The sequence below is a fragment of the Conger conger genome, chromosome 11 (genome assembly GCF_963514075.1).
Source record: "Conger conger chromosome 11, fConCon1.1, whole genome shotgun sequence".
NCBI classification, from domain to species: domain Eukaryota; kingdom Metazoa; phylum Chordata; class Actinopteri; order Anguilliformes; family Congridae; genus Conger; species Conger conger.
In genome coordinates, this window is record NC_083770.1 from 11,455,144 (window position 1) to 11,471,727 (window position 16,584).

The window sequence follows — 16,584 nt, forward strand, 5'->3', positions numbered from 1 at the left end:
GAGTCTCTCTCAACATGAAAAGCACCTAATTAAGACAAAATGGCAGCTTATTAAAATCCTGCGATTGCAATTGTGGTTGGAACGAAAGCCAGCATACTGGTTCTCTGGGGATCCCCAGAGAACCACTGCGGTAGTAAATAATTTGTGATGGGACATTACAAAAGTAGCCACTGCAAATATGTTATGCAGATTATCTGAATTAGCATTTTATTAAATATGAAAGGGTTGGTATAATTCAATAAGAACTACAAGCCATATGGCTGTATTTGAAAACTAATATTTTTAATCTGGTAAAGGCAGGGGTGGAGAATCCAGGTTCATAAAGAAAATGTCCTCCCCAGTATTTTGTTCCAATCACCTGGATTTGCTAATTAGCACAATCCTTCAGGCAGAGGGAATTGGTTTTAAGGTATTCTCTTGTATATATTGGCAGCATTGTAATCACTACAAACACGCAAAATTCAGGAATTCAAAATAATATCCCATGTCTAATATTAAAACTTTCACATTTGCTGCTTTTGCCGTGCTTTCAACAAAACTCCATCTTTAATATCTTTCTGAATTCCAATCAAGAGTATGCACACAATGGTGGCGACTGATCTTGGGCATTTAGGGACTTAGGCTTTCTGATGAGGAACTCTTAATTGCATACTGACCTTCCAAAACATAATACTACATAGTACTGAATCCTGTGTACGTATATGCTGCAATTAACCCATACAATTGATTATGTGCAATAATTTTGGAATGTGTCTTGTGTGCTTTCAAATATTAATTAATGACTTACAACCAAATTACAAGTTACCAGCTGTGTGAATTCAAAGAAGCAGCAACACTTTAAAGCCAGAGAATGATTAGTGAAAGAGGCGGGGTTTGGAACAATCAATTACATTCACTGACTATAAAATGGGCTTCAGGAGACACTATGGTTATTCCTGGATTTTTTTTCCCCCCTAAAAAGCATTTGGTTGTTCAACATGGGTAGAGAAAGGGTGTACATTGGGTTTCTAGTGCTAGGGTTTTTGGGGTATTTATGTGATGCGCAAGAGGGCAAGCCAGTATACACCCAGGCTCCAGTGGTGGCTCTCCCAACCTTCAAGCCAGCATACACCCTGGCTCCAGTGGTGGCTCGCCCAGCCTTCAGCAGGCCAGCATACACCCCGGCTCCAGTGGTGGCCCGCCCAACCTTCAGCAGGCCAGCGTACACCCAGGCTCCAGTGGTGGCTCTCCCAGCCTTCAGCAAGCCAGCATACACCCCGGCTCCGGTGGTGGCCCGTCCAGCCTTCAGCAGGCCAGCATACACCCCGGCTCCAGTGGTGGCCCGCCCAACCTTCAGCAGGCCAGCGTACACCCAGGCTCCAGTGGTGGCTCTCCCAGCCTTCAGCAGGCCAGCATACACGCCGGCTCCAGTGGTGGCCCGTCCAACCTTCAAGCCAGCATACACCCCGGCTCCAGTGACTGCCCGCCCGACCCTTGAGAGACCCACGGCCCCCAAGATTCCAGTGGAAGCTCCAACTCCCAATCCTATTCCTGCTAAGGTCCACTGTGGGGAAAGCTCTGTTCAGGTGGAAGTGGATATGGACCTGCTTGGCATTGGCCATGTCATCCAACCATCTGACATCACCCTGGGAGGCTGTAGCCCTGTTGCACAGGATGAGTCCGCTCAAGTGCTTCTGTTTGAGACTGAGCTCCATGGCTGTGGCAGTGTGCTTGCTGTATGTAGCATGCACTATGTTGTTGATGTTGATGGTGCTGGTCTGTGGTGTTGCTAATGGGCCTTTGTTTTTCCCCAGATGACTGAGACCTCCCTGTTTTACACCTTTACCCTCACCTATCAACCTCAAGCAATTGGTGCCACTCCCATCATCAGGACCTCAAGTGCAGTGGTGGGCCTTCAGTGCCACTACTCCAGGTTTGCACACCTTTGTTGGCGGTACTCCTACATCTGGCTATTTGAATGCATTCTTCAATAATTGTTCATCTAAAATGTTTGGTCATGATGCTGTAGTCTGAATGCATATGCTTGTCAGTCTGGACTTCAGCGTAAAGGATCCTGTTTACTGACATGTGCCTTGTTTGGTCTGCTTTTCACCCCTGTCCCCATTGCAGGCTGCACAATGTGAGCAGCAATGCCTTGAATCCAACCTGGATCCCCTACTATTCTACTGTGACTACTGAGGAACTGCTTGTATTCTCCCTGAGGATCATGGATGGTAAAGGCTAACAAATCTTGGGAATTTGTCTGCACATGTACTCTGCTTCATCTTCTCCCCTGTACCTGATAGACAACTGGCAGCTGGAGAGGCCATCCAACGTCTTCTTCCTGGGGGACCTCATTAACATTGAGGCCTCGGTGGTCCAGGCCCACCACGTGCCCCTCCGTGTGTTTGTGGATACCTGTGTAGCTACTTTGGAACCTGACATGAATGCAGTCCCCAGATATCCTTTCATTGAGGGCAAAGGGTGAGTATGCGCTACCTAATTTTATAGCCTGTCCCATGGATGTGATGGAGCCACTGTATTTGCCTTCCAGGTGTCTAATGGATTCCAAGCTGACCAATTCCCGCTCCCACTTCCTATCGAGGGTACAGGATAACAAGCTGCAATTTCAGCTGGATGGTTTCAGGTTTGCCCAGGAGACCAGGTCTACTGTGAGTAAATTACTTTATGCTTTAGGTACATGCCTTCTGAAGGTGGCAACTAGGGTTTTGTAATGGCTTTTTATTCATTTTTCCTCAATGTAGCTCTACATCTTCTGCCATCTAAAAGCAATTCCTGATTCTGATGGGAAGGCCTGCTCGTTTCCTCTTGGACAGCAAAGGTTGGTACAGTAGTGGGGAATGTTGTTCTCCTGGTATTTTGGTAACTGTACTTGTCTTTCAGGTGGATTGAAGCGTCTGGGAATGACCAGAAATGTAGTTGCTGTGACTCTGGCTGTTCTGGGAGGAAGGGCAGAAGTGTGGATTCAGGTTGGCTATTTGTAGTGCGTTCTGCTTCTGCCTCCTGTGTTGGTGCCAGTGTATGAGCTTGTTCTGCTCTCCAGCTATACAGTACGAGTTTGAGGCAGCCCTACGCCCTGTCATTTTCCAAGAGGCTACCAAAGATGCTGTTGAGTCCCACAACACTCTGAAGATGGATCATGAAGCACAAGGTAATGGTACACCGTTTCAGTTCCGCTGTAAAACTGATTGGTGGCTATGACCCATAGCTGACTATTTCAACCTCTGTCTCCAGGTGCCTCTGAGGCGGTGTTCATGGCTGGAGTGATGGCTGCAGTTGCCCTGGTCTGCATCATTGTGCTGGTGCTGGTACTGGTGTGGAGACGCTACAAACGTGTTGTATTGTGACCGTGTGAGGCTTCTTAATAAACATGCTGAACCTTGCCGACTGGGTCTGTAGCCTTGCTGTTATGCTGTGATTATGCCCTCATACTTGGGAAAATGGTTGCAACTGCCTTTTGGTTCACTTTATTCCAAGATTTTTTTTTTCACCCTGAAGTGGTGACATGATCTAATGTGAGCATGCTCCTGCTGCAACCATTTTGCATGGGGCTTCCTGCATTGTCAAGGTCAAACTTGTGGCATTACATGGTAATGGTTGCAAAATCAAGATTACATTATTGGCATTTAGCAGACGCTCTTATCCAGAGCGATGTACAGTTGATTAAACTAAGCAGGAGACAATCCTCCCCTGGAGCAATGCAGGATTAAGGGCCTTGCTCAAGGGTCCAATGGCTCTGGGAATTGAACCGCTGACCTTGCGGGTCCCAGTCATGTACATTAACCACTACGCTACAGGCTGCCCTGGCTGTAAAAAGCAGTGGCCTGTGTGTTTGAATGTAATGCAGTAACTCCAGAGCTAAGGGTGATTCTAAAGGGGTGGCTACCCCTAAAATCTGATTGGGGGGGGGGGGGCACCATGCACATGCCAGGTCTGCTTTTACCATGACTGTCCTGTTTTGCTGCTTTCCAAATGCTTAAAGTGCATGTCTGACACTAATCTGGTTTGCATGTTATTAGCACTTGTCAAATCTGTTTTTATGAAGACCTTTTCTCCTTGCAAGACTGCCAAATGTGTGGCAAAAAAGTAGAATCACCAGGACATGACAGGACTGCTTGTATGGTACAATTTGTAAGCCTCAATGTTATTTTGCTGTTGTCGGTGTGACAGTTTGAAATTCATGTTGAATGGTAATGTTAGTTGACTCCTTTTAAATATCATGAAATGGTATCAAACATTGGCTAGCTAGCATTCATGGATTAAATTGAAGACTACTGGCTAACAAACATTAGTCTCAACAAAAATGATTTGAATGCTGTTTCTTTATGCCCCTGTGTACTACTAGCTAAATGTGTGTGTATATAGCAGAGTTATAACTTATCTAGTTGGTAATGTAACCTTGATTGTTTGGAAAAAGGTGTTTGCATATTGTATTGATGCAAGTACTCAAGACAATAATTCATTCAGTTTCCAAAAGCTCTTAAATGTTCCATGTAAACATTTTTCATGTGACATTGACATCGCTGTGTCTGACCCGACTTAAGATTTAATTTGAAGATTTCTTGTGTTGAGTTGGTGAAACTCAAGACTAACATGAAGTGACAGGATAAGTAATATGCATCAGAGCTGGTGAGTGATTTTGGACAAGATAACAATGTGTATTTTAATCATGACGTTCATTTCATATGACCAAATTCTTGAACAGGCTTAGTTACAGGTCAGAACAGTATTGTAATAGATCTTGGGTACATGATACACATTCTTGCTTTGTCATCACATTCTCACCAGCTCTGCATGTGTTACTTATCCAGTCACTTCATGCTCTTCTCCAATTGAAATAAGCATGTAAATATTGCTATTATGTTGGCGTACCATGGCAGGGATTGTTCTACGCCTTGTAGTTTGTTCTGCAGAACAGTCCATGATTTTAATGGCCTTAAATATGGCCAAACAAATGTTTTTATTCTTGGTCCATGAACATCTAATTGTCTTAACGTATGATATACTATGTAATTCAGATTCATCATAATTGCTGCAATTTTGAGCCTCTTCACTGCACTGTGCTAAAACTGGCAGTGTGGCATGGAAAATGGAATGCCGAGTCTGTGTAGAATCGGAGCACTCCATTTTCTATATCAGGGGTCACCAACCCTGGTCCTGGAGTGCTACTGGGTCTGCTGGTTTTTGTTTTCACCTTAGAAACAGCACCCTGTTAAGACCCAGGTAACCAGGTGAGGTGAGTTAGCTGTGTAATCATCTGCTCTAATTGATTAATTAAGTGCAGAGTAACAGCAAAAATCAGCAGACCCAGTAGCTCTCCAGGACCATGGTTGGTGACCTCTGTTCTATATGCTCAGCCCTTATTCCATACCACATTTTTGCCACACTGCACAGCAAACTAGATGAAGGGCCTCAATCGTGCCCTTTGTCAATTTAGAGGAAGATAAAACCCAGGGTTTGCATAATGCATTTTTGTTTGGTTGTTTGCTGAGAGCATTTGTCTACTGACCTCAGAGAAGGGTCTTGATGACAAAGCCTATTTATTTGTCATTGTTAATGTCATCCTGTACATTAGCTTATTAGTAGCCTATAGCCTTTTAATTTGTTTAGTCTTAGTAGACTAGTAATACATTATAGGTTTTTGGTTTTTTTCGCACATGAAACAATAAAAAGCATAAATAACCGCAGAAAATGTTTAGTGTGCACGAAGCCAGGAGATATGGTGACCACCCCCAGACAACTCTTGGACCCCCCATGGCCACCCCAGTAAAAAAAAAAAAAATCCTAGAACTGCCCCTATGAGAACATGGTTGCTTGGTAACTAACAACCTAGAGGCTTTTCTTTTTTTTCTCCCCCTCCCCCTCCCCCTCCCCCTCAGTTAAAACAACTTGTCAATTCCTGACCAATTTTGTCCAGCTTACGAATCTGCTAAAGAACCTGACTAGTCCTGTGCAGGTGAATGTAACTGACTGTTCCAACCATTTCCCCCCAGAGGGAAATTGGCATTTAAACAGCTCGTTAACTTTGCCATCAACCACATCAGTCTCCAGCTACTTGTCTTGTTGTGGTAACCACTATGAAATGCAAATGCTGTCATTACAGACTTAATTATACATTCATTTGCCCCTGAAACAAACCTCAATTTAAATTGCTTATCCCTTAAAAGGAATTTAAAAGCACCTTAAGCCCTTCATTATTAAGGGATTTGGTTTCCTACTGGCTCGCGTAGCTTCCTACTTTGCACCATTATGCGCAATTTCATGTATGCAAATCATTCACACTAATCAATTCTCTCAAACACCTGGCAACCCTCACTGTAATCAACTCAAGCCAAGAGTTCCACACTGCATCAATGTGATCTTAAACTCCCATAATTCCTGGATAACACTGGAGCACTCCCATGGTACAGTATCAGAACTGTCAGCAGGACCCACTTCATAAAGCATATTTAGAAAAACATATTTCACAAACAATTTACTTTATGACAATCTGTCCAAGCATTTTGTAAATGATCTATGAATAGTGTTATAAGGTGCCCCCCAATCCAAACCCCTTGCACCCCGAAGCCACGCCCAGGAGTGCTAATGTGATTCATCTGTGCAGCTGTTTAGAAAATGAATTCACAACCAGGTACCTATGAGCAACCTGATTATATCGCAAAAGCTGAGTAAGCACCCTAATTACTGTCACACCAGTTAACTCAGTAAGCACCCTTACTAAATCTGTCCGTTGAAATAAGCATGAAATTAAGGTTTCTTTTTTAAATTTACTAGGAAGTAAATAACAATCAGGAACCAAGTCATTTCCATTGATTATGAGCCTGAACTATGAGTTGTCCTGTCACCCAAGCATCTTGAAGTATCAACCACAGGGCAGCCTGTGTGACTACAGGGTCTGTCTGCCCAACCCATCTACTTTTAGGATTGCCATTGAATGTTATTCATATTTAAATCATTATCCAGAATAAAACTGAGGCCATGCTTTCAAATATGAATGAATGACTTAAAACTGAATTATGAGTTACCAGCTGAGTGAATTCAAAGAAGCAGCAACACTTTAAAGCCAGAGAATGATTAGTGAAAGAGGCGGGGTTTGGAACAATCAATTACATTCACTGACTATAAAATGGGCTTCAGGAGACACTATGGTTATGCCTGGATTTTTCTTCCCCCCTAAAAAGCATTTGGTTGTTCAACATGGGTAGTGAAAGGGTGTACATTGGGTTTCTAGTGCTAGGGGTTTTGGGGTATTTATGTGATGCGCAAGAGGGCAAGCCAGTATACACCCAGGCTCCAGTGGTGGCTCTCCCAACCTTCAAGCCAGCATACACCATGGCTCCAGTGGTGGCCCGCCCAACCTTCAGCAGGCCAGCATACACCCCGGCTCCAGTGGTGGCCCGCCCAACCTTCAGCAGGCCAGCGTACACCCAGGCTCCAGTGGTGGCTCTCCCAGCCTTCAGCAAGCCGGCATACACCCCGGCTCCAGTGGTGGCCCGCCCAACCTTCAGCAGGCCAGCATACACCCCGGCTCCAGTGGTGGCCCGCCCAACCTTCAGCAGGCCAGCGTACACCCAGGCTCCAGTGGTGGCTCTCCCAGCCTTCAGCAAGCCGGCATACACCCCGGCTCCAGTGGTGGCCCGCCCAACCTTCAGCAGGCCAGCATACACCCCGGCTCCAGTGGTGGCCCGCCCAACCTTCAGCAGGCCAGCGTACACCCAGGCTCCAGTGGTGGCTCTCCCAGCCTTCAGCAAGCCGGCATACACCCCGGCTCCGGTGGTGGCCCGTCCAGCCTTCAGCAGGCCAGCATACACGCCGGCTCCAGTGGTGGCCCGTCCAACCTTCAAGCCAGCATACACCCCGGCTCCAGTGACTGCCCGCCCGACCCTTGAGGGACCCACGGCCCCCAAGATTCCAGTGGAAGCTCCAACTCCCAATCCTATTCCTGCTAAGGTCCACTGTGGGGAAAGCTCTGTTCAGGTGGAAGTGGATATGGACCTGCTTGGCATTGGCCATGTCATCCAACCATCTGACATCACCCTGGGAGGCTGTAGCCCTGTTGCACAGGATGAGTCCGCTCAAGTGCTTCTGTTTGAGACTGAGCTCCATGGCTGTGGCAGTGTGCTTGCTGTATGTAGCATGCACTATGTTGTTGATGTTGATGGTGCTGGTCTGTGGTGTTGCTAATGGGCCTTTGTATTTCCCCAGATGACTGAGACCTCCCTGTTTTACACCTTTACCCTCACCTATCAACCTCAAGCAATTGGTGCCACTCCCATCATCAGGACCTCAAGTGCAGTGGTGGGCCTCCAGTGCCACTACTCCAGGTTTGCACACCTTTGTTGGCGGTACTCCTACATCTGGCTATTTGAATGCATTCTTCAATAATTGTTCATCTAAAATGTTTGGTCATGATGCTGTAGTCTGAATGCATATGCTTGTCAGTCTGGACTTCAGCGTAAAGGATCCTGTTTACTGACATGTGCCTTGTTTGGTCTGCTTTTCACCCCTGTCCCCATTGCAGGCTGCACAATGTGAGCAGCAATGCCTTGAATCCAACCTGGGTCCCCTACTATTCTACTGTGACTACTGAGGAACTGCTTGTATTCTCCCTGAGGATCATGGATGGTAAAGGCTAACAAATCTTGGGAATTTGTCTGCACATGTACTCTGCTTCATCTTTTCCCCTGTACCTGATAGACAACTGGCAGCTGGAGAGGCCATCCAACGTCTTCTTCCTGGGGGACCTCATTAACATTGAGGCCTCGGTGGTCCAGGCCCACCACGTGCCCCTCCGTGTGTTTGTGGATGCCTGTGTAGCTACTTTGGAACCTGACATGAATGCAGTCCCCAGATATCCTTTCATTGAGGGCAAAGGGTGAGTATGCTCTACCTAATTTTATAGCCTGTCCCATGGATGTGATGGAGCCACTGTATTTGCCTTCCAGGTGTCTAATGGATTCCAAGCTGACCAATTCCCGCTCCCACTTCCTATCGAGGGTACAGGATAACAAGCTGCAATTTCAGCTGGATGGTTTCAGGTTTGCCCAGGAGACCAGGTCTACTGTGAGTAAATTACTTTATGCTTTAGGTACATGCCTTCTGAAGGTGGCAACTAGGGTTTTGTAATGGCTTTTTATTCATTTTTCCTCAATGTAGCTCTACATCTTCTGCCATCTGAAAGCAATTCCTGATTCTGATGGGAAGGCCTGCTCGTTTCCTCTTGGACAGCAAAGGTTGGTACAGTAGTGGGGAATGTTGTTCTCCTGGTATTTTGGTAACTGTACTTGTCTTTCAGGTGGATTGAAGCGTCTGGGAATGACCAGAAATGTAGTTGCTGTGACTCTGGCTGTTCTGGGAGGAAGGGCAGAAGTGTGGATTCAGGTTGGCTATTTGTAGTGCGTTCTGCTTCTGCCTCCTGTGTTGGTGCCAGTGTATGAGCTTGTTCTGCTCTCCAGCTATACAGTACGAGTTTGAGGCAGCCCTACGCCCTGTCATTTTCCAAGAGGCTACCAAAGATGCTGTTGAGTCCCACAACACTCTGAAGATGGATCATGAAGCACAAGGTAATGGTACACCGTTTCAGTTCCGCTGTAAAACTGATTGGTGGCTATGACCCATGGCTGACTATTTCAACCTCTGTCTCCAGGTGCCTCTGAGGCGGTGTTCATGGCTGGAGTGATGGCTGCAGTTGCCCTGGTCTGCATCATTGTGCTGGTGCTGGTACTGGTGTGGAGACGCTACAAACGTGTTGTATTGTGACCGTGTGAGGCTTCTTAATAAACATGGTGAAAAGAGCTGAACCTTGCCGACTGGGTCTGTAGCCTTGCTGTTATGCTGTGATTATGCCCTCATACTTGGGAAAATGGTTGCAACTGCCTTTTGGTTCACTTTATTCCAAGATTACTAGACCCCTGAAGTGGTGACATGATCTAATGTGAGCATGCTGCTGCAACCATTTTGCATGGGGCTTCCTGCATTGTCTCATGGTCAAACTCATGGCTGTACATGACATGTTAATGATGACAAAATGGAGTGTCCGACGCTTATGAATCTGCTAAATGACCTGACTAGTCCTATGCAGGTCAATTTAACTTACTGTTCCAACCATTTGACCCCCAGGGGAAATTGGAATTTCAACAGCTTGTTAACTTTGCCAGTAACCCCATTAGTCATACCAACCTCAATTTAAATGGGTACTCCTTAATTACCCATGTGTGCATGCAAAAGGGCACCTTAAGCCTTTTAATTTACTTTCCTAGTGGTTTGTGTAGCTTCCTACTTTACACCATTTTATACAGAACTTCATGTATACAAACCATTCTCTCAAACACCTGGCAATCCTTACATTGCGTGGCATTTAGCAGACGCTCTTATCCAGAGCGACGTACAACAAATCGACTCAAGCCAAGACTTACACACTGCACCACTGATTTAAGCTCCCATAATTCCTGGATAACACTGGAGCACTCCCATGGTTCAGTATCAGAACTGTTTGCAGGACCGACTTCCTAAAGCATATGTAGAAAAACATTTCAAACAATTTATATTGACAGTGTCCAAGCAGCAATTATTTTGAAAGTTTCACCAGGCAATTAAAATGAAAATCCTGTCTTGCAGAGCTTTTGTAAATGATCTACTGATGGTGTTGATGTGCCCCCCCCCCCCCAATCCAAACCCCTTGCACCCCCAAGCCACTCCCAGGAGTGCTAATGTGATTCATCCCTGCAGCTGTGTAGAAAATAAATTAATTTGCAACCAGCTACCAATAAGCCATCTGATATCGCAAAAGCTGAGTAAGCACCATAATTACTACGTCGTACTCAGTACGTCGTACTCACTAACTCAGTAAGCGCCCTTACTAAATCTGTTTATTGAAATAAGCATAAGGTTTCTTTTAATTCACTAGTAAGTAAATAAATTCACGCATGCTTGCATTCTTATTCTCATTCACACATTATTCATTTCTTTAACCCCTTAAGTATCACCCGTCTTCTTGACACTAACTTAAAATTACATACCCAAAGTAAAATGGTGACTATTCTTGAACCCTTTTGATTACAGGTATAATCCTGGTCCTGAATCCTGAAAGGTAACCCTTTGGGGTTTGTCAGAAGGTCAGAAGCTCAAACACAGTGAAAGTGGAAGCTTTTTTGTTTTTCACTGGATACAGATTATTGCAGCTGTGGCTGGTGCACTGATAAACACAATGGAGCCAAGTCACAACACTGAATGAAGCCCCTTTCTTTTCATGGGTCTTATGAAGTTTAAAATACTTCATTTTTCTTACTAAACTAGACAACACTTCACATGCTATTTATTATTCAAAAGCAGGCTAGCTCCTTATTTATAAGCATACTGAATAATAATAAAATATTTTCAGAATGTTTTTAGATTCTGACCAATATAAAATTGGCTCACATCACTGAAAATATCCTCGATTGTTGTATTTTCACTGTTTTCCTCAAAAATATTCACTCAGACAAGAAAGTCATTGGAACTCTTCTAAAGGAAATCTATTTCTATGTAGCCATTTTGCTGAAGTGCAACAGACAATTTTGTTATGTAGGGCGAAAGAATGCTGTGTTGTTCTATGCAAGTCTAACAAATTATGTACAGTTGGAAACGTAGTGTCATTAGCTAAAATGCTTTTTAGTCAACACTTCAATAACGTGCCTGTGGTCGGTTCTTTGATGGGCTGACATTATAAAGAATTTTCTTACACACAGAGGGGGGTAACACATTTTCTCTGCTGTTACAAATACTGTATGTTACAAATACTGGTCAGAGATGGTTGACTCATCGTGTTCGAGAGAGCCTATACAAAATGTAGATAATAGAATTTCTATTTACAAGTACTTTTGTAGAAGTATACAATGGTGAACCGGACAACAAATAATTCCTCCAGAGAAATTTGAAGCAATCAATGGTCAACGTTTTCCAGAGCACATTTTTAGAATGAGAAACTATTATGCATTATGTCCACTGGACACTTGTCCTGTAAAGGACACTGACATGTGCTCCTTATTTCTTGTCGTATGTGGAATTCAAAAACTGCAGAGAAGGTGAGGCCCCCCCCACACTTGTTTTACCACCCACATGTTACAAAATATGGAACTGTCGTCGCTCAAGCAATGGCATCTCAAAATAGATTTTTCAAATAGAATCGTGGGATTTAATGTTTTCAAATGGTATGTCCTATTATCATAGTGATTGTGCCCTGAAAAAAGGATGGAAGCAAAAAACCAACTTCTGGACTTTTCTGGCCTACTTTCATAAACCTCATTGCTTATTTGTGGTTTGTGTGCTTATATTTTGCAGATGTTATAGAGAAGGCTCTGTTGTTCCTTTCTCCACTTTAACAGTCTCTCTGGACATATTTATCATTTCATGGAGGTCTCATCACTCTCTGCCTCCAGGACACCTCTCCGAGTGTCTATTTCTTGCGGTTTATAGAAGCTGACTTGTTTTTGCTTGTTTCTTGTGTGCAAATAGTGCTGAGTGGGATGTACAGGCTCTTGGTAGAGATGCTGGTAGAATTTAGATGCTCTGGATGGAATGTAGATGCACTGGGTGGAATGTGGATGCTCTGGATGGAATGTAGATGCACTGGGTGGAATGTGGATGCTCTGGATGGAATATAGATGCACTGGGTAGAATTTAGGTGCTGAGTGGAAGGTGGGATTTTAACCCCGGCCTCTCACTCATCCAAAGATTTGTTAGACAAATGCGTTACCAGTCAGCTAAAGCTAAAATCACCCCTAGCCAAGGGCAACACATTCTTTTGAATTTGTCATCAGGGAGCATTCTTGTGGTTTCCTGCACTTCACTGTGCTTACTAGCTGAGCTATCCCTGCTACACATGGAATCTAGAGCTGGTTGGTAGAATTTAAAGTCACTGGGTGGAATGTAGAGGTGTTTGGTGGAATGTAGAGCTGCTGTGTGGAATGTAGATGCACTGGATGGAATGTAGAGGTGTTTGTGGAATGTAGATGCACTGGGTGGAATGTAGAGGTGTGTGGTGGAATGTAAAGGCACTGGGTGGAATGTAGAGGTGTTTGGTGGAATGAAAAGACACTGGATGGAATGTAGAGGTGTTTGGTGGAATGTAGAGCTTCTGTGTGGAATGTAGATGCACTGGGTGGAATGTAGAGGTGTTTGGTGGAATGTAAAGGCACTGGATGGAATCTAGAGGTGTGTGGTGGAATGTAGAGCTTCTGTGTGGAATGTAGATGCACTGGGTGGAGTCTAGAGGTTTTTGGTGGAATGTAAAGGCACTGGATGGAATGTAGAGGTGTTTGGTAGACTGTAGAGCTACAGTGTGGGATGTAGATGCACTGGATGGAATGTAGAGGTGTTTGGTGGAATGTAGAGTTTCTGTGTGGAATGTAGATGCACTGGGTGGAATGTAGAGGTGTTTGGTGGAATGTAAAGGCACTGGATGGAATTTAGAGGTGTTTGGTAGAATGTAGAGCTTCTGTGTGGAATGTAGATACACTGGGTGGAATGTAGATGTGTTTGGTGGAATGTAGAGCTTCTGTGTGGAATGTAGATACACTGGGTGGAACGTAGGGGTGCTGAGCTTAGCAGAAAGGGACCCACTCACGCTTTTTCTCCGTCTCTCCGCAAAGCAGCCGGTTTTCTTCATTGCCAGGACCACACTTGCGAACAGCAGGGGGGAACTGCACAGGGTGACCAAAAATCAACCGTCCCAAGCATAGAGTCTGGCAGGGAACAGAGAGGGAAACCAATGAGTACCACAGAATTAGGACAACGTAGGGCAGGGAGGATGCTATTTTGTGTTTGGCTTTCTGTCTTCATGGCTTGATGATCCTGTACCACTAGAGGGCCTCCTTTGCCCTGTATAGGTAAGGGATGGTTCCTCTGGTTAATTTGGTGGGAAACAGCTAACCACACGGAGGTGGTGAGGGAGGGGCACTCTCCCTCGTATCCCAGCTCTATACAGCACAACATTTGAATCTCCTATATCTCAAGTGGAGGAGTCATGGAGACCCAAAAGCGTGTGTCCACATTATGCTCTGTGACCCCACAGAGGTGGGTCACTGACCAGCTAAATGGTGTCTCACCCGCCCTCTAACCTGCCCAGCAGTGCAAATAGAGTGACACAACCCACTGCCCCCAGAGTGCATCTGTCTCCATGGAAACCCCCAGAGACAGAGGCACTCGGAGGGCAGATATGAGGGTGGGGGGGAGAGAGAGAGACTGACAGAGAGAAGAAGTGAGAAAGGGATAGAAGGAGGGAGACAGAGGGAGGGAGAAAGAGAATGAGGCAGGAAAAGACAAAATAATAGTTTATGCTAATGCTATAGAGGCCACTGTAACAGTGTTAATGCCATAGTGATCACTGTAACATGCTCACGTCATCCTGGAAATAAACAGAAAGTTTTAGGATTTTGAAAAAATTAAAACAAATGAAAGCTACTTACTACCACTCAAAGACCAAAGCAAGGAGTGCTGGACTATCCACAATTACCTGATCTTAACCCCATGGAACATTTATGGGGCACTTGAAGACTGACAAAAGCTAAGCATTTAGTAACATCAGAAGATGCTCTTTGAAATGTTGTCAAATAATGCTGGGATAAGATGAATCATCAGGTTTTGCACAATTTTGTGGAGTCCATGCCAGCTTGAGTGCACATTGCCAGTAAAGCAAAAGGTGGACATACTAAATACTAAGAAATTCTGAAATTCACGAACATTCAATGTTTCACTCAAACTGTTGATAATATAATTCGTATTGAAAACACTTGTATTAAATTAGAAAATAATGCAAAAATAGAAGCATTTTCACTGGTGGTCTCAGACTTTTGGAGCCCACTGTACACATTTTCTTGTTTGGAACCTCCCCGTTAAAAATCTTGGCCCAAACGCCCTTGTCAACAGCAGACAAGCCCTATATGCAGTTATCCACTTTTTCACCGAACTGCTCAAATCGATTGACTGTGAGAAATCAGTGGAAACGTGGCTTGCAATCACGGCTGGACCATTACAGAGGGTAAAGAATGGCTTCATTAGAAGCAGTTTGATCAGGAGATTAACGGAGAGAAGAGCTTCTCAAAGTGGTTCTTTCTTAACCCCATTGATCCACCCTTGTTTACTGAAGAACATAACTCTGGAGGTTCACAACAAGTCCGTAATTAGATAACACACCATGACCTGGTGTGGGCTCTCTCTCTCACACACACCCACAAACGTGCTCACAAATACACTCACAAACATAAATGGTTGGCATTTATATATAGCGCCTTCATCCAAAGCGCTGTACAATTGATGCTTCTCATTCACCCATTCATACACACACTCACACACCGATTGGCTGCCATGCAAGGCGCCGGCCAGCACATTAGGAGCATTCGGGGGTTAGGTGTCTTGCTCAGGGACACTTCGACACAGCCCGGGCGGGGGATCGAACCGGCAACCCTCCGACTGCTCTTACTGCCTGAGCCAATGAGACGACTGCTCTTACTGCCTGAGCCAATGAGACGACTGCTCTTACTGCCTGAGCCAATGAGACAACTGCTCTTACTGCCTGAGCCATGTCGCCCCATTATACGCTCACACTCTCATCATATGGTGATGTCCTTATATGGCGATGGTGGTCTGCTGATTTTTGTGGTCACGCGACATTTCACTGATAAATTAAAGGAAGAAATTACACAGGTACCACACCTCACCTGGCTCATAGGGCCCAAACTGGCAGCACAGCAGGTCAGCTAGCTCTCCAGGGTCATGTTCAGCCCCAGATAAACGTAAACGTAAATGTTTACTTAAACGGAAACAGTGGCGCGTTGAACATCCTGTTGCATACCGTGCGCAGACTGACTGGGTATGGTTTGTTATTATGGCGTCTGAGAAGGCCATTCTGTACATTCCTAAGGCTTCAAAGCGAAGGCCTACATCATTATTGATTCAGGCTACACCCCTGACCCACCAAAAGGGAGCAAGCATACCTCAAAGTCTGTTGCAAAACGATGTACGCCATTGGGAGGAAACATGTCGTTCAACACGGAATCCGTAGCAAAACATTTTGAATTGCACGTGCCCCAGGACCAGACCTACTGCACAAACCGTTTTTCCATAAAAATACAGAGCAGGAACTCCCTATTAGACGTTACTTCACTTCGGCAGAACTTGCATAAGAGCATGTTTTCCTGAGACCTGACTTGTATATCCACAACACCTGAATAAATCATGTCCTTTTCCTGCAAATCTGATCAAGACGCCAAATACAATCAGCTTTGCCACCTGAAATATTTATAAAGCATAAAGAACAATGTGTCTTCTTGCTGACTTGCTGTCAATTATGGAAGTCAATCTCTGCAAAAACTTTCCAAAGGCAAAAGGTTCCCGAGCCACCACTCTCTGGGGACCGGAAAAAAAAGTGTGATGTTACAGTCTGTCTGAAAGATGGAGTCTGTAAGCAAGCAGACAGTAAGCGAACAGGGTATTTATTTTAACCTTTAATTAACCAGGTAAAACGGCTCAATGAGATTACTGTAAAAATCTATTTTGGAAGAAAGATGTAGCCAAGGGGGCCTTACATCAAAGTTTCTTAAAAGAACA

General features: G+C 44.8%; 2 protein-coding genes across 2 annotated transcripts; both read left to right on the forward strand.

Moving 5' to 3' along the window:
• The first annotated feature begins 925 nt into the window (after positions 1-925).
• On the forward strand, positions 926-3,383 carry LOC133141162 (zona pellucida sperm-binding protein 3-like). The gene is made up of 9 exons (XM_061261590.1): positions 926-1,715; positions 1,794-1,912; positions 2,110-2,213; positions 2,286-2,463; positions 2,534-2,651; positions 2,745-2,821; positions 2,884-2,969; positions 3,044-3,151; positions 3,235-3,383. The coding sequence occupies exons 1-9, from the start codon at positions 978-980 to the stop codon at positions 3,345-3,347; spliced, it is 1,641 nt and encodes a 546-aa protein (XP_061117574.1). The 5' UTR covers positions 926-977; the 3' UTR covers positions 3,348-3,383.
• A 3,781-nt stretch (positions 3,384-7,164) lies between these two features.
• On the forward strand, positions 7,165-9,794 carry LOC133141333 (zona pellucida sperm-binding protein 3-like). The gene is made up of 9 exons (XM_061261861.1): positions 7,165-8,127; positions 8,206-8,324; positions 8,522-8,625; positions 8,698-8,875; positions 8,946-9,063; positions 9,157-9,233; positions 9,296-9,381; positions 9,456-9,563; positions 9,647-9,794. The coding sequence occupies exons 1-9, from the start codon at positions 7,198-7,200 to the stop codon at positions 9,757-9,759; spliced, it is 1,833 nt and encodes a 610-aa protein (XP_061117845.1). The 5' UTR covers positions 7,165-7,197; the 3' UTR covers positions 9,760-9,794.
• The last annotated feature ends 6,790 nt before the right edge of the window (positions 9,795-16,584 follow it).

Excerpts from the sequence above, each read along its gene's own strand:
- LOC133141162 (XM_061261590.1), top strand. The coding sequence starts at position 978 with ATGGGTAGAGAAAGGGTGTACATTGGGTTTCTAGTGCTAGGGTTTTTG. Across the intron at positions 2,214-2,285 it reads CTCCCTGAGGATCATGGATG|ACAACTGGCAGCTGGAGAGG; the intron begins GTAAAGGCTAAC and ends TGTACCTGATAG. Across the intron at positions 2,464-2,533 it reads CCTTTCATTGAGGGCAAAGG|GTGTCTAATGGATTCCAAGC; the intron begins GTGAGTATGCGC and ends TTTGCCTTCCAG.
- LOC133141333 (XM_061261861.1), top strand. The coding sequence starts at position 7,198 with ATGGGTAGTGAAAGGGTGTACATTGGGTTTCTAGTGCTAGGGGTTTTG. Across the intron at positions 9,064-9,156 it reads CCCAGGAGACCAGGTCTACT|CTCTACATCTTCTGCCATCT; the intron begins GTGAGTAAATTA and ends TCCTCAATGTAG. Across the intron at positions 9,564-9,646 it reads GATGGATCATGAAGCACAAG|GTGCCTCTGAGGCGGTGTTC; the intron begins GTAATGGTACAC and ends CTCTGTCTCCAG.